This window comes from Centroberyx gerrardi, chromosome 3 (genome assembly GCF_048128805.1).
Source record: "Centroberyx gerrardi isolate f3 chromosome 3, fCenGer3.hap1.cur.20231027, whole genome shotgun sequence".
NCBI lineage: Eukaryota > Metazoa > Chordata > Actinopteri > Beryciformes > Berycidae > Centroberyx > Centroberyx gerrardi.
The window spans coordinates 30,668,636-30,692,110 of NC_135999.1; the positions used below are offsets into that span (position 1 = coordinate 30,668,636).

General features: G+C 48.2%; 1 protein-coding gene across 1 annotated transcript; it reads left to right on the forward strand.

The window, feature by feature from the left end:
- Positions 1 to 2,277: 2,277 nt before the first annotated feature.
- irf2bp2b (interferon regulatory factor 2 binding protein 2b) lies at positions 2,278 to 4,960 on the forward strand. The gene is made up of 2 exons (XM_071899897.2): positions 2,278 to 3,263; positions 3,599 to 4,960. Exons 1-2 carry the CDS (start codon positions 2,495 to 2,497, stop codon positions 4,363 to 4,365), a joined length of 1,536 nt encoding a protein of 511 aa, XP_071755998.1. The 5' UTR covers positions 2,278 to 2,494; the 3' UTR covers positions 4,366 to 4,960.
- The last annotated feature ends 18,515 nt before the right edge of the window (positions 4,961 to 23,475 follow it).

The window sequence follows — 23,475 nt, forward strand, 5'->3', positions numbered from 1 at the left end:
TTGGCTGCTCGCTCAGTGACGTCTGTCTGGCACTGGACTGGAATGCAACAGAGGGATTTACACAGGAGGTGAACTGAGCTCGCGGGCAGCGAGACTTTAACACACTTTCTGCTTTCACTGTGAAGCCTATTAATGTTGTATCTCATAATAACACACAAAACCTCCAGAAAACTGATGTGCTGTTTTTATTTTGTTGTTTCCTCCTGAGGTTGAGCGGCTGAGTGAGCGGAGTGAGCAGAGTGAGCAGAGTGAGTCTTGCAGGCGGTGAGGTGAAACACAAAATGTGGATTCTTCCAAAATACAGCCAGGTCGTGCCTCTGTCTGCTGCTGTCAGCTGCTCCTGCACACTGTTTTTAGAAAAGCTCTTTGGCTGCGTGGCTGCCGCTGTGGGCAGAGAGGAGGAGGAAGGGAAAGAGCTCCCACTCTGCCACGAATTCTGAGGAACACAAACTGAGCAGAGGAAACAGCATGGCCTCCTGCTGCAGATATCTGCCATTAAAGCATCAAAGGATTATTTGGAATAAATTTCACACAAGATTAAATTATTGTAAACATCCAGAGCCAGAACTTAACATTTGAGTATTTTTGATCAAAATGGCTTTGTTTCAGGTCTTTTACAAAATTGGTTGCTATGATAACAATGATGCACAGCTTATAGCCTACTTTCTCTGCATGAGGCAAAATTTCAGGAGGGAATCTGATCATTTCGCCACGGTTTTTGTTATTGTTAATTTTTGTTGATGTTTTTTTTATTGTTATAGATTTTTTTGCCCAGTCGTCACCACAGACTGTAAACAGATGGAGGAGTGAGTTTCTTCCTTCATCATCTTCTGAAGGTATTGAAGCTGCAGATTGTGTTTACGGTCGCCGCCATGTTGACATTTTTTGGAGCCGGAGCAGCCAAAGAGAGGCAGAGGGTGGAGCCAAGTGGAGGGGGCGGAGTTTGGGTCATCTGCAGAGCTGCAGCTCTGCCTGCTATTGGCCCATAATCAGCGACCTGTCAATCACTAGGAAAACAACCCTGTTTGATATACATTATATCTGTTAATGACACAATTCTTTTGAAAATCTCCATAAGGACACACATTAGAAGAAGTGACATTAGCTACTGAGACCAAAACCTCTTGTGGAAAAAGTTTAAAGCTGCACTAAGCAATTTTCTGACCACTAGAGGGCGACAGAAACCGCAACACATTTGTAAATAAAGCACAACAATGCTGCTGGACTAGGGAAACCCCAAAGGACAAACCTAGCGAAGGACCATGCATAAAGGCTTATAGCTAAGCTAACCGTACCTGCAGAGAAGTCTCTCTTTGACAGATCTTTCTCCTGCTGAAGGTCCCACAATGACAAGTGAAGAGGCAGGTAGCAAGTTTACCAGTTTAACAAGTTTATTAGTTTAACACGTTTACTAGATTAACAAGTTTACCCGCTTGCTTCATTGATTCCGCCATTCTGAAAAAAAAATTCAGGGATGGGAGGGGGAGAGCGCACATTTTAAACAGCGAGGGAGGAGACAAGCTAGTTTTAAAAAAATGAAAAAGCTGCTGAATGGAGCGGGAGGAGCTTTGAGTCGGTCCAGGTTTTGACAACAAGCTTTAGAAAAGAGGAGAAAACAGCAACACAGCTACTGCTGTGTGGATATTGGTTTATATCATTATGTCTCAATGAAATCTCCATATAGCACACATTAGCTTCAGGATTGGCTATAGGGTCTGAAATCGCTTATTGCAGGTTTAAGGTTTACTGAGATAAATTTGGCACCGGCACATTTGTGCTGAAATATTGACAGTGTGAACGGCATTGTTGTATTTCAAAACTAAATTCAATTTACAAGTGTTTTAGTGTGGAGTCACTTAAGATACAACTGGAGTAAAGACAAGACAGTTTACTGTGTCACAGTAACCTACATTTGGAAACAAATCCACCTTATCACACTATTCACTTTTACTGAGAACGTTACTGAATGGATCTACAGCCACACCACAACAAGCTGCATCAGCTGCTGTCAGGTTCTAGCTGGTTCCTTTAGATTTAGACTTTATTTCCCAGCAGGCAGTTCTCCATAGACCTTCAGCATGACGCCAGGTAGAGGAGCTATTTGTGACTGAACTGCTCTACTGAGTGATTCATCTTCCCAGACATAGACGATCTTTGGTGTAACTCTCGAGATAAAGATAGAGAAACGGTGAGCATGCGCCCGAGGGGTCGTCGAAGAATCCAGTAAATAGAACCCCGGAGCACGAGCCGAGTGTCGGCGCTGACGTCACGGCCCTACATTGAGAGCTCGAGCTGAGTTGTAGCGCGAGCTTAGACGGAGGCGCGCCGTAGCAACGAACACAACTATCATGAACTCCTCGGTGTAACTCTGCTATTTTCTAAGGGAAATTACAAAAAAATAATTAACTTACCGTTGGGGTTTTTTTCTTCCTTCCAGCGCATAAACAAAACGAAGGACGTTGTGGAGAGTTTGGTGTTTGCTTTGGGGTTAAACATGTCCTCCGCGGCGGTCGCTGCTTCCAGAAGGCAGTCGTGCTATTTGTGCGACTTGCCCCGCATGCCGTGGGCGATGATCTGGGATTTTACCGAGCCCGTTTGCCGGGGATGTGTCAACTACGAGGGGGCCGACCGGATTGAATTTGTTATTGAGACCGCCCGGCAGCTGAAGAGAGCACACGGCTTCCAGGAGGGCAGATCTCCGGGGCCGGTGAAGCCTCAGCACTCCGGGAAGGAGATGCAGTCGATCAACCACTCGGCCGGAGACCCGGGCTCCCGTCCGCCTCAGCCGCTGGACCGCTACCCGCTGTCCGACCGGCCGCCCCGGCTGGGACTGGAGTACCAGGCCGGGAGGCAGGCGAACGGCCTCCCGGTGCCAAACGGATTTCCAAAACCCGACGACCCGCCGGAGCTGAACCGCCAAAGCCCCAACCCCCGCAGGACTAGCACGGTTCCTCCTAACCTGGTGCCTTTGGTGAACGGCGGCATGCCCGTACACGCGCTGAACGGCCGCCCGGCTCAGATGGGGCTTCAAGGCGTTCTGGCCGTGCCCGGCGAGCACGGCAAGCGGCCGGAGGAGCTGAAAGACAAACACAGACCGGACAGCATGTCGGACATGACGGACAGCCACAAGGAGTGGATAGGCAAAGGCAAAACAGTCAGGGACCTGATGGCGCTGCACACTTTCGACAGCAGGTTTAAAAAGGACCACGCCGCCATGCAGCGGGTAATGGGATATGAAACGAGCGCCACTTCCTCAAAAACAGGTAGGATTATTTTTCCCAGCACTGGAATATTTTGAGTTGGCACACAGTAAGAAAACAGGAACTGAACAGCGCTGAAATTATGTGTCAGCAATTTTCAGCACGGCGGTGACGCGCAGCAGACTGCCTGCTGGGTAAACTGTCTGCTGGATGGACCCGCTCACCTCTCTGCCACAGGATCCTGCTACATAAAAGAAGCATTATCCACTTTGTGTATTGAGAAATTTCCTGTGTTCCATTATTCATAGAGCAGCATGCTGGTGTGTTTGTGTGTGTGGTGTGTTGTTGTGTTAACCCTCCCTCTTCCTCTTCCTCTTCCTCCTCCTCCTCTGCCTCAGACAGGGGGAAGCACCCTCGCAGTATGAAGAGGAAGGCGTCTCCGGAGCCGGACGGCGAGGGCAGCGCCCCCAAGCTGAACGGCGTGGAGGGCCAGCCGTGGCTCCCCTCGCCCTCCGAGGTGCTGAAGATGCCGCCGGCCGCGCTGCCCGGCTTCTCGGCCGCCCCCCCCTCCACCATCTCCCCCCACTCCCGCACCACGCCCCCCGAGGCGGCCACGGCGCAGAACGGCCAGTCGCCCATGGCGGCGCTCATCCTGGCCGCCGACAACGCGGGCGGGACGGGCTCGCCGAAGGACGCCAACCAGGTGCACTCCACCACGGCGGGCGGGCGGCGGAACAGCGGCAGCCCGCTGTCGCCGTCCTCCGCCTCCCAGAGGAGGCTGGCCCAGCGGGAGGTGCTGGGCGGAGCGGGGAGCGCCAACCCCTCCTCCCACGCGCCGGGCAGCATGGACCCCCACGCCGCGCCCCCCCAGAGCGTCCCGGACTCGTCGGTGGCGCCGGGCAGCGTCCCGCTCTGCTGCACCCTTTGCCACGAGCGGCTGGAGGACACGCACTTCGTCCAGTGTCCGTCCGTCCCGTCCCACAAGTTCTGCTTCCCCTGCTCCAGGGAGAGCATCAAGCAGCAGGGGGCGACGGGCGAGGTGTACTGCCCCAGCGGGGAGAAGTGCCCGCTGGTCGGCTCCAACGTGCCCTGGGCCTTCATGCAGGGGGAGATAGCCACCATCTTGGCCGGGGACGTCAAAGTAAAAAAGGAGAGGGACCCTTGAGATCTTCACCAGCCGCTTTGCTTCACCCTTTTATTCTTTTTGTAAGACGAAGACGGCAGCGGGACAGGGAGCAGCGGACAGGACAGACAGGACCTGACCCACATGTACATACTGGACATATTGGACATATTGGACACAAGGGAAGTGTAGACTTCGTAAACATGGCTGTATAATTTTTTGATTTTTTTCCCCCAATACGTTGTGTTTCTATATTTTTGAAGATAAAAAGGTATGTACTCATAACACCCCCCCCCCCCCCCCCCCTCCCCCCATCGCACCTCTTTCTTTTCAATGTTCTATCAGTGTACTTTAGGTCTGGTGACAGTCCTGTCAAACATAGAATGTGACTAATCTGAGCACTTGGCAAAAAAAAAAAAAACATTGAAAAATGCTTCTAGCTGTACTTGTATGCACTTGTTTAAAAAAAAAAAAGAAAAAAACTTGCCAAATACAATTTCTGACCTTGTAATAATACCTCTAGTGTGTGTGTGTGGTTTTGCTTATTGAGTGTACCGAGCGGCCGGGCTGACGCTGGATCAGTCAGGCGGTGATGCAATCACTTCCAACAAGAACAAACTGGCTTCCAGGGAAGAGTGGGTGGAAGAAAAGTCAAGGAGAGAGAGAGAGGGAGTGGGAGGGAGGGATTTGGGAGAGAGTGTGTGTGTGTGTGTGTGTGTGTGTGTGTGTGTGTGTGTGTGTGTGTGTGTGTGTGTGTGTGTGTGTGTGTGTGTCAAGGCCAGAGAGTGCATGCCATAGAAGAGTGTTGCATAAACGGCCGGGCAGCGTACAGTAAATCATCAGCGCCCGCCTCGCCGAGCGGTCAGGAGGGTTTTTTGCTCTATAAATAGCCGCTGTGGAAAATGAGCTGCGTGGCTCGGAGCGGCGCTTGGCGAGGCCCGGTGTTTACGCCACGGCTCGCCCTGCGGGTGTCACGCACAGCTACGACACAAAGGCCCCGCACTTCTGATGCTGTGCCTTTCTGCTTTTGAATGCAACTGTTGGTACCATTTAATGTGCATCTGGATATAGAAAGTGGGTTATTATTTGGTTTTTTACTCATTTTTTTGACTTGTGTTGCTGACAAAGTGGCAGAGAATCAAACCTGTAGCAGTGAGACGTTTTCAGACCAAACTCTCGCAGCAGATCTGATCTAAACCAATGAGAACGCAGTGAAGAAGTGAAGTCATGACTGTCTGAGGAGCTGTGAAGCCCCTCATCACCGGTTTCTCCACATAACCGGAGCACAGATCGGCCCTCGGGTCGCGTTTCGGCCTCCAGAGACCCGTCCCAAACACTCTGACTTCCCCTCTACACACACCACGACAAATCCCCTCTCACTGGACAAAATGGCTTCTGTCAACGTGGATTTAAACTCGGTCTGAGAGTTTAAAGTCACAGTTATTTACCTTGTTTCCTACAGTGCAGTCGTACTGTTTTTAAAGTGCAGACGGTGCCTTGTAGTGAAAACGTTCCACCTCAAAAACAAAAGCATGCGACTGCGTTTGCTCATGGATATTTTGCCATTCGTCATGTCTGGGTTTGACTCAGGCTGGGTCAAGTCTCTGGGCAGAAGAAGAAGAAGAAGAAGGAGTAGAAGAAGAGTGTGGAGGGCCCCCGCCGGCCTCAGGGAGGGAGGGAGGGAGGGAGGGAGGGAGGGAGAAATGCCTCGCTCAGGCGTCACGTGATCCTCGCTGGAATTCCTGAGTCACCGTTGACCTCGTCCTCCTCCTCCCTCCCTCTTCTTCTTCTTCACCCCCCCCCCCCCCCCCTCCCTCTGCTGCAATAACACGCCTTCCACTGTTCCAGGTCGGTCCCACAGTGAGCAGATGAATGGGGGCCTGTGTGTTTGTGCCGGGGCCCCGTCGCTTTTTCAGCCGCCATTCAGAGCCGCAGCAGCCAAAACCCCCTTAACCCCTTACTGCCCGCTCACTGCTCATTACTATATATGACTGTTTAGGGTAAAAATAACTCAATAAGTGAACTTCTTTCCAAATGGTATTCATTTAACGACACATTTAAAAGCATAAAAGATCAAAATTAAGTTTCTTTTTCCACAGTGGAGTTGAATATTTGCACACACAGCAGAATCTGTTGGGGCATTTTTGCTGAGTGTTCATTTAGATGGAGGAGCGTTTATCAGACTGGACTTCTTGTCTTTTTTCTAGTTTTATTGGCTCATTATAGACAGAAGAAGAAGATGAAACTGACTGAATGTGTTTTAATACAGAAGAGGTTTCCACATGTTTTCGTGTCACGGAGCCCATTTGATAAGATTTAGTCCCACAGATTCATAGAAGAAGATTTTTCTTAGTTTACTTTAGATAATAGCAGTGAGAATGAAACCTGAGAAAAGTCATTCTTCTGTATTCTCTATTTGGGATGGTTTCTAGTGAATTAAATTCCAGTGAAATGAATCTGTTCCTCGTGTTGCTGGAGGATCTGGATCCACTTTAACTGAACAGCTAGATCTGCTGCTGGATTACTGACACATTTTTAACCCAGGAGTTTTTCAGGATCGCTTCACATGGGAATGAAATGTATCTAAATGAGTTAAAACCCAAACTTGATCTTGTAGTTTTCATCTTTATAGTGAAAAAGCGAACGTGAAGCAGAAATTGCCATAAATGTATATGGAAGCCATATCTAAAAAACAACAACATATGGATTTGGTAAAGGTGGATTTGGTACATAAGGGAACATTCAGGACCAATAAGCTGATAGTTTGGTGATCTATGACTAATAATTTGTCACATTTACTAACAAAATATGTAAATAATATCTAAAATATTTTTTAAAAAATGTCAGTCATCTCTCCAGTTTGTCTCTAGATATTCAGTTGATGTCAGCGGGTTTGGAAGTTTTCATGGCAAATTACATTCAGTGCAGGGACTTTGCTTTTCCAGAGCTGAGTGTTTAGTTCAGTGGTTCCCAAACTGGGGTCTGAGGACCACCTGAGGGTCCCTGAGGGGGTTCAGAGGGTCCACAGCAACAGGAGGGACGGTTTAATCTGACTGGTGTTTCACTCTGTTCAGGGTCGCAGGTGAAGTGGACGTGGTTGAAGTGGTCCACTGTGTTTCTCCCTCACCTGCAGCACTGACTGACTGACTGACTGACTGACTGACAGGTTTAACAACACAAATCCTCTCAGGTGGATCAGATTTGACCAGATTTCAGTTCTGTGGTCTGATGAGCAGCTTTCTGTCTGTGGTCCTTCAACAGAAAACTGTTTGGGAACCCTGGGTTTTGTGAATCGCCGCCCCTGCTGCTTCGTTTGATGTCGGTCCAAACCAAATCCAGACCTCCGCCCTCCCTCTCCCTCTCCCTCTCTCTCTCTCCTGGCTCGAGGTCGGCCTCAGATTCCAGCCCAGCCAGCTCATTTCTTTTCATCTGTCAGAGAAACTCAACACCCTCAGGGCCGAAAAGCCAGTCGCCCAGATTAATGGGTTTGCTCAAATTACGTGGCACACTGAGAGAGAAGCTTCAGGGTTTCTCCCCCTCCTGCTCCCCCCCCCCCCCCCCCCCCTCTCTCTCTCTCTCTCTCTCTGTTCCCTCTGTTTGTTCAGCTGCCCCCCCCCCTCTTCCTGACCTGCAGGATGGAGCAGGAGGAAACACGACATGAAGCTACAGGCTGGAGGATAAACAGTCCGGCAGCAGAACAGCCAGCTCAGCTGTTCTCACCTCTGTGGACGCTGCCAGAAAAATACTAAACACTCACTGACTTCATTCAGCTTGCTGCAGCTTTCAACTGATATTTAAAAAGAATTGATGATTCTTCTAAAGATTTACTTCATTCCCATGGCGGCCATTTTGAACTAATTTCACAGTCAGGGTGGGAAACCACCTGGAGGATTGGCATTTACAGTCTATATAAAACAGGCTATATAAAACTAGGTGACTTCAACATAAGTGAGGACTGAATGGATAGATAGACCTAATGAAATATCTTAAATAAATAGATAGACCTAATAGTTATCAAATTAGCCAGCATTTTGGATAAAAACAACGGCTGCTTGAATTTAGCAGGGAAGTGAGCTACTTTACTGGCTAGTTAGCTTCTAGCTAGCTACCTATGCTAGATTTTAGCTAGCTACAGAGGGGCAAATATTTTACCTTAAAATATTTAGAACAGCAAATGTAAAAGCTTTCCTGAACTCATATCTCTAGGTTGAATCAGTACTGTTATATCAGTCTGATATATTATTTATGTGTAATGTGTTATTTGTGTAAACAGGCTCTGTGCCTCCTGCCCTCCAGCTCTGTCTGTATTTTTAGCTCTGCAGTGAATCTGCTGCTGCACGGCCCTCTGGGTCATGTGACCGCCTGCAACCCGACGCCGCCTAGCAACCAGCAACCATGCTGCTGTGTTGGGTTTAGGGTGGAGGGAGGGAGGGGCGGTAGGGCACACGGTGAGCTTATGTTTACCATGTGCTCTGGGATCAGTGTGTCCGGGCCACTCTTCATCTGGAGTGTGTCCAAATCCAAACGCCGTTCAAAAGGTCAGCGAGCGGCGGGCAGGCGGGCGGGCGGGCGGGTGGAGGCACAACCTGCTGCTCACACACTGCAGCTGCTCCACTCGGCTCCACCCGGTTCTGCTCTGCTCTGCTCCGCCCAGCCCGGCCCGGCCGCCACGTCAGCACTTTACACAACACCTGTTGGAGACCCTGCAGCCTCTGTGGCACAATACACTTCAACTGACTGGCTTTTGAAGGCCGATGCTGATTGTTTTGATGTATTGAAGCTGCTGATATTAAATCACCAGCTCCTGCTCAGAGGCTTCAGCCTCCCATCTCTCTCTCTCTCTCTCTCTCTCTCTCTCTCTGAAACAGCCTTCACACCAGAAACAATAAAACATTTAAATAAGCATGGTGAGGTTTCCACTGGACAGACTGTTATAATCTGAACTACTAACCAGTCCTGTCTCCTCTTATGTGATGTTTATTCTAGTTTGAAACTTAAATTGCTACCTTTGATTTGATAAATAAAGTTGTACTGAATCGGATTGAATTGGGCTGATATACACTGAATGAACAAAATATTAGAGATTCATTTCAGTCATCCAGGTAGAAAGATGTCCAAAAAATAAAAAACAAAATCCACTGGAATCTTCAACTCTTCAGTTTGAAGTCCGGTGGATTTTGTTTTTTATTTTTTGGGACAAAATATTAGAAACACAATCAGTGAGCGTCATGGAAACAGGAGGCGTCCCTAATATTTTGTCCCTTCAGCGTTGTACACCAGCTGAACCAAAATGCCCCTCCAGACATTCCTGAGCTTTTTCAGTCCTGGCTGTAGTAGAGGAGGAGGAGGAGGGGAAACTGTGAAAGGTGTGTGGAGGGAAAGCAGAGTAGAGTGGGGTGGAAGTGTGTGTGTGTGTATGTGTGTGTGTGTGATGGGGGAAGGAGGGACGGGGGGGGTGATGGGGTTTCAGAGGGACGGTGGGTCAAATCCAGCAGCTGCACTCTCTATAATTAGCCGGCGAGCAGGCCGAGCCTCTGTCCCATTAATCAGCAGAACTCCCAGCAGCCCTGGCGCCGAGAGGGGAATGCAGCGGCCGCCGCAGCATGTCGACGCTCCGTCTGCAGCAGCAGGAGAAGAAGAAGAAGAAAGTTTTTACACAGCCGAGGCCCAAATATAGCCAGCGAGCCGTGTTGCCTGGAGATCCCCGCTGCAGGATAAACACTGGATCTGGTCTGCCACGTCAGAGCTGGCAGGGAGGGGAGGGGGGGGGGGGGGCAGGGGGGGAGCACACCGGGCATTTACGACAGGAGAAAATTGCTGAATTGTTTGCTGGGAAAGCTCTTACAGCGGAGCGGAGCAGCTGGCGGCGGCGTGCTGCTGCTGTCTGCCGGACAGGTCAGTGAGCTTTATGACGTTTCCGTGATCCAGCAGAGCGAGGAGTTCTTGATCGGAGCAGACGTGACCAGATGATTTGCTGATAAAAAAAAACCCTGAACAGACTGGAGGTTGTCTGCAGCATCGCATGGCTGCTGTCAGGTGAGAACAGGCTGGGATGAAAACAGTCAAATCCTGGAGTCTGCTGGATCAGTCAGTCAGGTTCTGCCTTCTGAGACGAAAACATAAACTTAACATTTTGTTACACTTCATGATGAATTATAAACTTGATCCACTGTGTCACATTAAGCAGGTAAAGACAGAACCTGATTCTAGAAACTAAATCGGATTGAAAACAGGTAAGGTGACAGATTTCTATTAAAATGTATTTTAAAGGTCCCATATGGTGTAAAGCAGGACTCCCCTTGCCTCTGTGATGATAAAGGAGTTGGATGGTCTATCTAAACATGGTGAAAGTATCAAAACGCACGGTCGCCAACTAAATCCACACAATCCATATTAGAAAAGCGAGCCTCTAAACGAGCCGTTTGGACTTCCGTAACTTTGTGGCGTCACAAAGGTTCGCTCATTATCATTTCTGTAAGAAATAATAGACTAACAAAGTGTTTTTTTCAAAGCGGTTGAGCGGTTGTCATTGTTTATTACCGGAGAGTTTTCCCTACCTGTAGCCGCCGGGCCGCGGCGTCTCACGTTTCACTCTTGAAAGGTTAGCCAATCGGAACAGAGGGTCGTTAATATTAATGAGCCTTAAAGACACGGCGACAGAAACAGCCTGTTCTTGGTAAGGCTCAGAGAGATGCTGGAAAATGAACGTGGAGAAATGGATTGAGAGTGTTTTTGGTTCATGACACCACACACACAGCTTTGAATGGACCTCAAGACACAAAATAAAACACTGGAAAGTGGAGAATATGGACCTTTAATAATTTTGGCCAGTAAAAATTATTCTTGGCAGATGTTTTTTCGTCTTTGTCAACTTTTCAGGAACTAAGGAATCAGTCTTGTTTTCAGCTTGCCGAGGCATTTCTCAGTTTATCCAACAGGTTTGAAACAGTTTCATCAGACCGAGAGACGAGGAATGATCGTAGCGACATGTGATCCTTCTGTTCAAGTTAAAATATGAACACCTCTAAAATTGGAGCCATGAGGATTTCACCCAACAACAACACTCATCATGAATGTATATACAGTATTTCAGTTTATTATTATCAGTATTATTTCTCTACTAGTGACTTCCATATCTTCCCATCACAACAGAGATGTCAATACTACATACATCCTGTTCTTACACACACATTACTTATACTTGCATATTACTTATTTATTTGCCATCTCAAGAAACCTACTCCCTAATTTCTACTTCTAATTTGTTTTATTAAAAGTCGAATTTGAAGTTTTATATACGACTTCTTCACAGCTGTGTGTTGTTTAATGTTTAATGTGACTTCGGGGAACAAACCACCAAATCCAGTTCCTTGTATTTGCAAACTTAAAACCAATAAAACTGATTCTGATTCAGAAAAATGTCTGAATACTTTCAAGTTGTTAAAGCTTAAATTTATTCAAATAAAATCTTTATCAAACAGCACATGAAGTCATTTTCTCGTTCTTGTTCTACTGAGGAAATCTTCCCCATCCACTGGCTTTCTTCTTGGCCTTCATGTTTTTGCTTTTCATAACTTTGATTAAAGTGCTTCTAAGAGCCAAAAGAAGAAGAAAAAAACTGTGACTGTCTCGTTCATCCGGCTGCAGAAACGACTGTGGAGTGTCAAGTTTTGGCAGAGAGTTTTTTTTCTCTTTTCTTTTAAGCCTCGTTTCCATCTGCTGTCTGTCCGTCCGGAGCGATCTGCACTTCTTCTCTTTAAAGCGCTGCGTTCTTCCGGCGCTCTGTTTAGCCGGGCTTTGACCGAAGCTTTTAAATACAGAGTGGTTAGTGATGTGGGGGGGAGGGGGTGGGGATGGGGGGGGGGGGGGGGGTCCAGGCGTGTTGGGGGGCCGCTCGTCTTCCTCAGATCTGCAACATGAACGCTTTGTAATTAAATCTGGGCTGAACCTTCCTCTGCTGAATGTGGAACAGCTGCTCAGCACTTTACACCAGGCTTGCTCAATATTTGGGTTCTTTTACAAATCAAAGTGGGCCTTTGAACCCCCCCCCCTCCCCCACCCCCCTCTCACCCCACACCTCACCCCACCCCCTCCCTCTGTGGGACGCTAGTATATTTGATCAGGCGGGTGTGTGCTAACGTCAACACAACCAACCCCTGTCTTCACTTTCACCATGAACAAACCATGAATTGTGTTTATATAATGTGTGTCACCATTTGACTGTTGTCCACACCTCCATCTAAACGAGTCATCTAGTCTCATATTCAGCCTTCAAATCTTCTTGTTCTTAAACCCAGAGAAACATTCTGCAGTGAGGAGAGATAACTCCACTTGTCTCCAATGCAGCTTCACTTGTTTCAGGAGTTTTCTAGAACAGAGTGTCAGTCTGTTGAAACCAGTCAGAATAAGGCAGATCACTGCACTGCTGTCAAGAAGATGATTCTACTAAATACTTCAAGTTGATCTGCATTGGAAACAAGTGAAATGATCTAACGCCACTGGCAGATATTTTCACTTACTATGATTTTAGGACTTGATAACAGACTGAATGACTTGTTGAGATGGAGGTTTTTTGCAGTGCAGGTCTTCAGAGTCTCGTCACCTCGCTGATCCTGTTCTTACTTCCTCTGACCGGCTGAACTTTGCTCATGTTGCTCTGTGAAGCAAAAGAACACAAATCTTATCTTGGGATTACGACATTTCACATTAGGCAATAAACGTCTACTGAGAATTGTGTGTGTGTGTGTGTGTGTGTGTGTGTGTGTGCAGAGCTGTTATTGAGACAAAGTCCATGTTGGCAGTTTGTGTGCCTTGTCACAGTTTTGTCACAGTTTTGTCACAGCGAACACGAAGGAAACGCTCGTGTTCACCTCTGTGTTCGGCTGCTAGCGCTGTGCTGCACATTAGCCAAACGTCAAACTGTTCACACCATGTGACGTGCGTGAGCGGCTCGCCCGACGCACGCTCAGAGACGCACGCCAGCCTTCTCCAAAGTTTGGCCGTCCGAGAACGCTTCCCTGCGGAGCGCCGCCGCTCACACAAACAACCCAGTTTCATTCAACCTGCTCCTGCGAGCCAAAAAACTGGATTTCCCCCCCGAGAGCCGGACGCAGCGGATTAACTCTGGCTTCCAGATGAAGAGGCGCGTGTCGCCGCCGGCTGGGGAGAGATTCCCCATCTGACTGGCAGTCAGCTGATAGCGGGGGAGAGCGGCGGGGAAATCAGGTCACCGCTGCTCTCAAACAAGGACACGCATCTTATTTCCTCCCTGGTCCTGTCTGAAAGGGGGAAAAAGAGTGGAAACAGGATTTATAGTCTGGGTTGTTTTCACTGGAGTCATGAGGTTTGCTCTGCTGCTCCTGCAGTTTGTCCCTCGCTGACGTGAACGCCACCGAGCCAGAGGACTGCAGACCGCTTTCCATCACTTCACAACACCGCTGCTTTAACACTTAGTCTTTTTATTTTTTATTTTCTTGGCTGATGCTGCACTCTAAAGCAGGATGCGTCATTTTGCAGCACGTCTTTGTGTCTAGTCCGGGACGACACGCTTGAGTCACTTGTCACCAGGTGATGGGACATGAGGCTGTAAACAGGTTGCTGTGAGGAGTGACACATTTTTGTGGCTCCAAACCAACCACAGATGTGTTGAAAGTGATGCGTCCTTCTAAAGAGAGTAACCTGAAGGGCTGAGGAGCCGGCTGCTCTTTTGGCAGCAGGATGTCGTCACAGTATCATGTCACCTTATAACAGAAGTAGGACTTTGTGTTGTTAAACTGGGAGGATAAGGTGGTGCGTCGCAAATAAAACGCATCTACAGATATATGAGCCTGCTCTCCTGAAGTTTTGAGAAATTAGCAGGATGTCTTAAAATGCAAATAACATCAACAAGGATCGGGGAGGAGACATGACTGGAAACTGGAAGTAGTTTGATGTAAAAATAGTATAATGATGGGCGGATACTACTTTCTACTGGGAGGGAAGTTTTAATTTATTGAACCATGACCAAAACCTGAACCAAAGTCTTCAACAGGTTAAACCTAACTAATCTTTCCACATGACGAACTCGTGAAAATGTCCAATTCATCCTATCGTCATGTAATCCTCTCATTGCGGAGGAAGATAATTCTTCTTCATGTAATTCGTCTCCACAACACGAAATCTGTGTTTCAGAGTTCGTGCTGATTTCACAAAATTTTATGAGACAGAGTTGAATAAACAAACAGGGAATTTCAGGCCAGTTGTTCAGGCCATCACTCTCCAGTTATTTGTTATCACTCAAAAGACAATATTGACATTAAAGTCATAAATTAAAGTCAAAAACTAATAGAACACACAGAGTGCAGATTATTGATTATAAAAAATAGAAAAAGAACAAGTCAATTCTTTATATTTGCTGTGACATTTATTTTACCCGCCATATTTTACTGTCTTGGTGCATAAAATAAAAGTCACAGCAAATATAAAGAGGAGTGTGTGACTCAGTTTACTATCTTAACCATACTCTGCTTTAATATTTTACCTTTTAGTCATCCGCTCTCAACAGCAGAATAAACTTCACTTCCTGTTTCGCCAGCTGTACAAACAACCACCAGTGAGGAGGTCAGGGGTCAGAGGTCACAGCATCCAGACCAGAGATGGAACAAATCCTCCTTTTCCTCCTCCAGTACATATTTCTCTCTCTCTTCTCAAGTTATGGAGCGGATTGAAAGAGAAGAAGCCCTCCCTCCCTCTTCTTCTTCTTCTGCATGATTAATGCCGTCCTCTGCCGCCACGCCCCGCGTCTATTTTTAGCCGCCATGTCAGGGGGCGCCAGCAGCCTTTGTTGGCCACAATTCACATGATAGATGAAATCATCGCAAAAACCTCCTCCTCCTCCTCCTCCTCCCCTCGCTCTCTCCCTCATCCCCTCTTCCTCTCTGATATTACCATGAACTGGGGCAGTGAAAGCCTCCTGTTTTTGCGTCAGGGAAAAAAAACACACTAAAAACTGCCTAAGCGCCTCAGAGTGTTTTTCCCTCTGATGCTGGAGCGCCGTCAAATCCCAAAACTGGAGCAAGTTGTGAGTGGCGATGAAGAGGAGGGAGAGGAGGAAGAGGAGGGAGAGGAGGGGGAGGAGGGAGAGGAGGGAGAGGAGGAAGAGGAGGGAAGCCTGGATGGAGGAGAGGAGGTGAAAGAGACAGAAAACAGATTCCAAACGAGGGAAAAATGACAAGAATCGATATTCTCCGAGGTTGGAGGCTTGGAGGTGAAGGACGGGACTGAAGCAGAGGATGATGGGAACTGAATCAGAGTCCCTTTATTCACCAAATACACGAAATGTGGAGCAGTTTGTGATGTTTGATTGGTTGGAATTTGTGTTTATGCCTCTGGTGCAGCGTGAGGTCACAGTTGAAGATCCTCTGTTTCCCAGGAGGTGAAGGTGACGTGAGTTCACTTCATGGAGACTTAATGTTCAGGAACACACTGAACATCAGCGCTGCTTTTCTGTTGCAGGTCGGCTGCGTTCTTCAGGTTCTGGTTCTTCAGGTTCTGGTTCTTCAGGTTCTGGTTCTTCAGGTTCTGGTTCTTCAGCTCCTGTGGAGGCCTAGAGGTAGAGCTATGAGGTAAGTGAGGTAACCGGCGTGCTGTTACCTCACCTCATTCACAGGGCGGCCATTTTGGCACGAGGGGGGAGACTCTACCTGGAAGAGTGAGTCCAGTCCAGATCTGTCCTGCTGTTGTGAACCAAGACACATCCTACAAACTTCAAGATATCGGACAAACGTTATTCATTTAACAGATTCTCCACTGAAAAACATCAACAAATGAATCTCAAGAATCCAGAGGGATATAGGTTCACATTTTACAGTAATATATTTAGCACATTATCGCTAGCTACCAGAGTCTAACCTAGCTAGCCAGTAGTTCACTAACTAGTAAGCTAGCTATCTAGCTTCCCTGCTAAATTCAAGCAGTCATTGTAGTTGTTGTTCCTGAGAATGCTTGCTAATGTGATAACTGTTCTATCTGAAATGACTTATATGTTGAAGCTAGTTTTGTATATATATATATTTCAATGTTCCGAGTTTCTCACCCAGAGTGTTCAAAATGGCCGGCGTGTGAATAAGGCCAATTACAGAATCAAGACACCAGTAAAATGCTGTTTCCTTGTGACTTTAATGCTCGATGGACAGAGTCTGACGTGACAGACAGTGGAGTAGCAGTGGTACAGCAGCTGCAACCCCCCCCCACACACACACACGCACGCACACACACACACTTCATTCCAGCACTTCAATGTGCCACTGATGGTGTCACTGCTTTGCTTTCACACACTTTTCTGTGTGTGTGTGTGTGAGCCGCCATACTCTGGGATACCCAATACTTGAACTCCCAAAGCCCTGTATGAACATGTTATGTAAGTTGCACACACACACACACGCGCACACACGCACACACACACACACACACACCTACACACACACACACACACACACACATACACACACGCATCCCCATGAAAATATACACTTATGTAGTGAGACATACACACATATGGTGTTTGTAATATTATGAAACCGGACCACATGTGCACAGTGTGGCAGAGCTGTGCTCAGTTAGACACACACACACACCCACACACATACACACACACACACACACCCAGACCTGGTTTAAGCAGCCCTGTGCCCTGCGGCTCCCTCCTCGCTCCACACACCATGTTTCCAATCCACAGTGTGATCAGGCTGCTCTGCTGTGAGCGAGCGGCGGAAGCCCAGACATGTGTTAGTAATCCGCCGCAGGTCAGGGCCGCTCGCCCCGCCCCCCTCCACCGCCTGCCTGCCCCCCCACCCCCCCCCCACCCCCCCCCCCACCCCCCCCCCCACCCCCCCCCACCCCCCACCCCCCCCCGCTCCGCCCGGCCGCTCTGATCATTTCAAAGGGACTGACACAGTAAACACACAGAGCGAGATGAAGCGAATGTTTACCCCGCAGCTTGTTTCGCTTGTTTTTGTGTTTTTTTTGCCCGGGCTGTTCTTGTGCGGAGGGAAGCTGGGAAGCGGCGGTGTCAGGCGGACATCAAAGAGCCGGCCGCAGCGGCTGTTTGGTGTTAAAACTCCACCGCCTCGGCCTATTGTCTCTGAGGCGAACCGCCGGATCGGCCGCCAGCGGCCTTTGACCCCGCGCTTCCCGCCCGCTCGCCGCTCTGAGCGGTCGCTGATGTTCCTTTAGTAGAAACACATTTTGGATCCCGACCAGGGAAAAACCTTTCCTCAACAACCGGCTGTTGAGAAACTCTCCAACACATAAATCAAGTTAGATAGGAATCCATGTGAGGAGGTTTGTTCCAACATGAGATCTGAAAAACACAAACACCCACACAGTGAAATCATCAGTGTTCACTTCAGTCTGAGAGGATAAAACCAGCTCTGTCTGCCATCCACAGCAGTCACACTTCATTTAACTCTTTAGATTACCAACACTTAACACTCTGCTGTGATGTAGAGAGAACTTAGTGAAACATAGTGAAACTCTGACGTTCAGTTGGTAATTTTGAGGCAATCAATTATATTTTCAGAAAATAAGCAATTTATTCTTTTTTCCCTTACTATTTTCATATAACTTCCATCAGTTTGATACTACTCACTGCTGTATACGATGAGTTTTATGTTAGCCTGAAAAGGTGCAAGAAAAAGGTTGGTAAAGTGAGTTTTGGTGGGTTCACCTTCCACTCCCTAAAAGTCCATGGTTGACAAGTGAAAACAGCTTTACAGAATAAAAAATGTATAGGTATTGAATAATGAACTTCAGGTATTGATTTTTGGGGGTTTACAATATAAAGCAATTTGGAACTGAACACAGTAATTATGTTTTCACTGCTGTCTGTCTGTCTGTCAGCAAGATTTCTCAAAAAGTTACAAACAGATTTGTCTGAAATCAGGTGGACAGATCTCTCTTGACCCAAAGATCTGATTAGATTTTGGTGCTGATCTGGGATTTCCGGCATTAATTGATTTTCATTTTCAGCCAGAACTATTATGCTGCGTGGAAAGTCCAACGCCCGGGACTTCCAAGTCGGCTACTAAACGGCATTGCGTTCACGTGCGATTTTGTTGGAAAATCAAACTCGCAAAACAAACACAAACCGTTTCGGAGGCTGCAGCTTTGCAACTCGGAGAATCGCTCAGCGCTGGCGGAGGTTTGCGGTCTTCTCGTTCTCTGTGCGTCAGGAGGAGCAGGAAGCGGTAAAACACGCAGACGGAGCAGAGTGAGGCGAGGCGAGCGTGTGACGGACAGCCGTGACTCGCCGCTCCCTCGCCGCTCCTGCTGTTACGTAAGACGACTGAACATCACTTCCACTGAATTTTCAACATCCTCGCAGATCAAAGGCTCTTCCCTTTTTTCTCCTGCTGCTGCTGTGAAATATTACTGTATTCTCCTCCCACACTCTACCCATGCATACCAGTGTGACAGCTCAGACGATTATGAGTGTGTGTGTGTGTGTGTGTGTGTGTGTGTCAATATCAGTGTGGCGGAGTCGTAGCCTCTGGCAGAGGCTGTATCTGCCAGCTCCTGCATGGCTGGAAGGCTTGAGTTTCTTCTTCTGTGATGTTGTGTAAGTGCTGCGGCCCACACAGAGCGGAGAATCTGCAGCCTGCAGCCACCAGCAGAACACCAACACACCAACACACCAGCAGAACACCAACACACCAACACACCAGCAGAACACCAACACACCAACACACCAGCAGAACACCAACACACCAACACACCGGCAGAACACCAACACACCAGCACACCAACACACCAGCAGAACACCAGCACACCAGCAGAACACCAACACACCAGCACACCAACACACAACACACCAGCAGAACACCAACACACCAGCAGAACACCAGCACACCAGCAGAACACCAACACACCAGCAGAACACCAACACACCAGCAGAACACCAGCACACCAGCAGAACACCAACACACCAGCACACCAACACACAACACACCAGCAGAACACCAACACACCAGCAGAACACCAACACACCAGCACAAGACCAACACACCAGCACACCAGCAGAACACCAGCACACCAGCACACCAACACACCAGCAGAACACCAACACACCAGCACACCAGCACACCAACACACCAGCAGAACACCAGCACACCAGCACACCAACACACCAGCAGAACACCAACACACCAGCACACCAACACACAACACACCAGCAGAACACCAACACACCAGCACACCAGCAGAACACCAGCACACCAGCACACCAACACACCAGCAGAACACCAACACACCAGCACACCAGCAGAACACCAGCACACCAGCAGAACACCAGCACACCAGCAGAACACCAACACACCAGCACACCAACACACCAGCAGAACACCAACACACCAGCACACCAACACACCAGCAGAACACCAGCACACCAGCAGAACACCAACACACCAGCACACCAACACACAACACACCAGCAGAACACCAGCACACCAGCAGAACACCAACACACCAGCAGAACACCAACACACCAGCAGAACACCAACACACCAGCACACCAGCACACCAACACACCAGCAGAACACCAACACACCAGCACACCAACACACCAGCAGAACACCAGCACACCAGCAGAACACCAACACACCAGCACACCAACACACAACACACCAGCAGAACACCAGCAGAACACCAACACACCAGCAGAACACCAACACACCAGCACACCAACACACAACACACCAGCAGAACACCAGCAGAACACCAACACACCAGCAGAACACCAACACACCAGCAGAACACCAACACACCAGCAGAACACCAACACACCAGCACACCAACACACCAGCAGAACACCAACACACCAGCACACCAGCAGAACACCAACACACCAGCAGAACACCAGCACACCAGCAGAACACCAGCACACCAGCAGAACACCAACACACCAGCACACCAGCAGAACACCAACACACCAGCAGAACACCAACACACCAGCAGAAGACCAACACACCAGCACACCAGCAGAACACCAGCACACCAGCAGAACACCAACACACCAGCACACCAACACACCAGCACACCAGCAGAACACCAGCACACCAGCACACCAACACACCAGCAGAACACCAACACACCAGCACACCAGCAGAACACCAGCACACCAGCAGAACACCAGCACACCAGCAGAACACCAACACACCAGCACACCAACACACCAGCAGAACACCAACACACCAGCACACCAACACACCAGCAGAACACCAGCACACCAGCAGAACACCAACACACCAGCACACCAACACACAACACACCAGCAGAACACCAGCACACCAGCAGAACACCAACACACCAGCAGAACACCAACACACCAGCAGAACACCAACACACCAGCAGAACACCAACACACCAGCACACCAGCACACCAACACACCAGCAGAACACCAACACACCAGCACACCAACACACCAGCAGAACACCAGCACACCAGCAGAACACCAACACACCAGCACACCAACACACAACACACCAGCAGAACACCAGCAGAACACCAACACACCAGCAGAACACCAACACACCAGCACACCAACACACAACACACCAGCAGAACACCAGCAGAACACCAACACACCAGCAGAACACCAACACACCAGCAGAACACCAACACACCAGCAGAACACCAACACACCAGCACACCAACACACCAGCAGAACACCAACACACCAGCACACCAGCAGAACACCAACACACCAGCAGAACACCAGCACACCAGCAGAACACCAGCACACCAGCAGAACACCAACACACCAGCACACCAGCAGAACACCAACACACCAGCAGAACACCAACACACCAGCAGAAGACCAACACACCAGCACACCAGCAGAACACCAGCACACCAGCAGAACACCAACACACCAGCACACCAACACACCAGCAGAACACCAACACACCAGCAGAAGACCAACACACCAGCAGAACACCAACACACTAGCACACCAACACACCAGCAGAACACCAACATACCAACACACCAGCAGAACACCAACACACCAGCAGAACACCAACACACCAACACACCAACACACCAGCACACCAACACACCAGCAGAACACCAACACACCAACACACCAGCAGAACACCAACACACCAACACACCAGCACACCAACACTGTCACCATCACTGACAACAGCTGTATTGTGTTATACATTATGTTGAAACACAACATAGTGATCACAGACAGAGTTATGGGCAACAGAAAGTTAGCTTTCTAACATTGCTGGCAATGGTGAGAACCGAGCTATACCCTGCGGAAGTACGGCAGCCATGTTTGTGAAAAGGTTTTTTTTTTATTTAACCGACCAAAGCCTTTCCTAAACCTTAACCAAGTTGTTTTAGTTTCCTAAACTGAACCGTTATTCAACCTGCAGCTGAAAATGCTGTGTTGAATTTGTGTTTTTGTCACAGAATCCAGTTTGTGGTGGAGGAAAACATAATTTTCACATAATTCATGTCCGCAGCACGTAAATCTGAGTTTCAGAGTTTGTGCTCATTTCATTTCATGACTTTTCATGAGATCACGTTGACCTGATCCTGTCCTGTTCCCTGTCTGTCTGATCCCATGGGTGTGTCAGGATTTCCAGCATGACTCTGAGAGCTTCACATGTTCTCATCTCCCTCGCCTTTTCCCAAGCTAAAAAAAACCCAGCACTAATGACAGACTCTGCATGGCAGCTACAGCCCCGCAGCAGCAGAGGCTCCTCTCCCTCTCTGTCATTGTTAGCGGGGAACATCTGGTTCCCAGTCATGATTCATGGAGGACGGACTGGAACTCCGTCTCTCCTCCGTCCACTCCTCCGCCGGGAACGGGATCGGGTTTTTGTGGGAAGGGGAAAAAACGATCCGGTGTCACTCAAAGCCTCATGGAAAGTTATCCGCCGGGCCAGGCAGGATATGTTTAGATGGTGGAGGAGGGGGGGGGTTTGCATATTTGAGAGAGGGGGATGTTTGAGACTGCCGGGCGCTTTGCCAAGAGGGAGGAAGAGGAGGAGGAGGAGGAAGAGGAGGAGGGGGCGTTAACAGTGAAGGCTGGTGTGGTTCCAGCCTGCCGGCTCGTACAGCACCTGTTTCTGGAAACTTCTGCTCTTTAGTGACTTAAAGGCAGCAGGTCAGACACGGGCAGCGGGATCGGCAACCATGACCATGTTTGTATTTTATTTTCAGGCTTTAAAGGGGCAATAAGTCAGATTTTTACTGCTCCATAGCACGAAATGACCACAATGTATCTGCAGGGGTTGATAGGGCTGGTGATCAATAGCAGTGACTCAGTGATTATTTGGCCAGAGATTTATCAATTTGAGCTTTCTGACTCTCAACCCAGTCTCTCGTCATTTTTTAACAAAAACTCCCCACTGATTGCTGTTTCAAGACCCAGAACACATTTAAGTGACGGAGGCTAAAAAGCCTCGCTCTCCAGCCAAAAAAATGAGTTTTATTATTCCAGTATTCAGCATGGTGACATTTTCCTCCGCTCTCTAGTAGTGATGGGACGATATATGGAAATTCAATATATCGCAATACAAAACTGTGACAATCCGTATGTTGTGTCAGGAACATGAATGGTGATATCAGCTCCATGTTATTCTGTTGTCAGGAACATGAATGGTGATATCAGCTCCATGTTATTCTGCTGTAGTAATCACTAATGAGACTCTTGACCATCACAGTTTCACAAGCTCTCCATCCAAATTATATTATTGTCACTTTGTAATGACATTTTTAAATTGTTGTTTACATTCTAGCAGCCAATGCCATCGCTAGAAAGATTTGTGTCTCAGAAATAAACAGAATTCTGCACAGTCAGACTTTGTTGTCACTGAACTTTTATTTATCACATCGTATCCTGGCTGTATTGAATCCTGAACCTCAGATCACGTATCAATCGTATCGTGAGATCAGCAGATCGTCCATCACTACTCTCTATTGAGAAAATGTGATTCTATTGTTTGTGTCCATTACAGTCACTGATAAAGGTTGATAGGAGTCATAGATTACTTAATGCTCCTTTAATCAACATGAAATAAAGAAGAGACACAGACTGCCACGCTTGTACATATAGGGTGATTTTAGGTGAGCGTTACAATCATACAATCCCCAGTAAA

What these genes read in the sequence shown, in the direction of transcription:
- irf2bp2b (XM_071899897.2), top strand. Translation starts at nt 2,495, where the DNA reads ATGTCCTCCGCGGCGGTCGCTGCTTCCAGAAGGCAGTCGTGCTATTTG. An exon ending in CGCCACTTCCTCAAAAACAG is followed by an intron (nt 3,264 to 3,598) that starts GTAGGATTATTT and finishes CCTCTGCCTCAG; the next exon opens with ACAGGGGGAAGCACCCTCGC.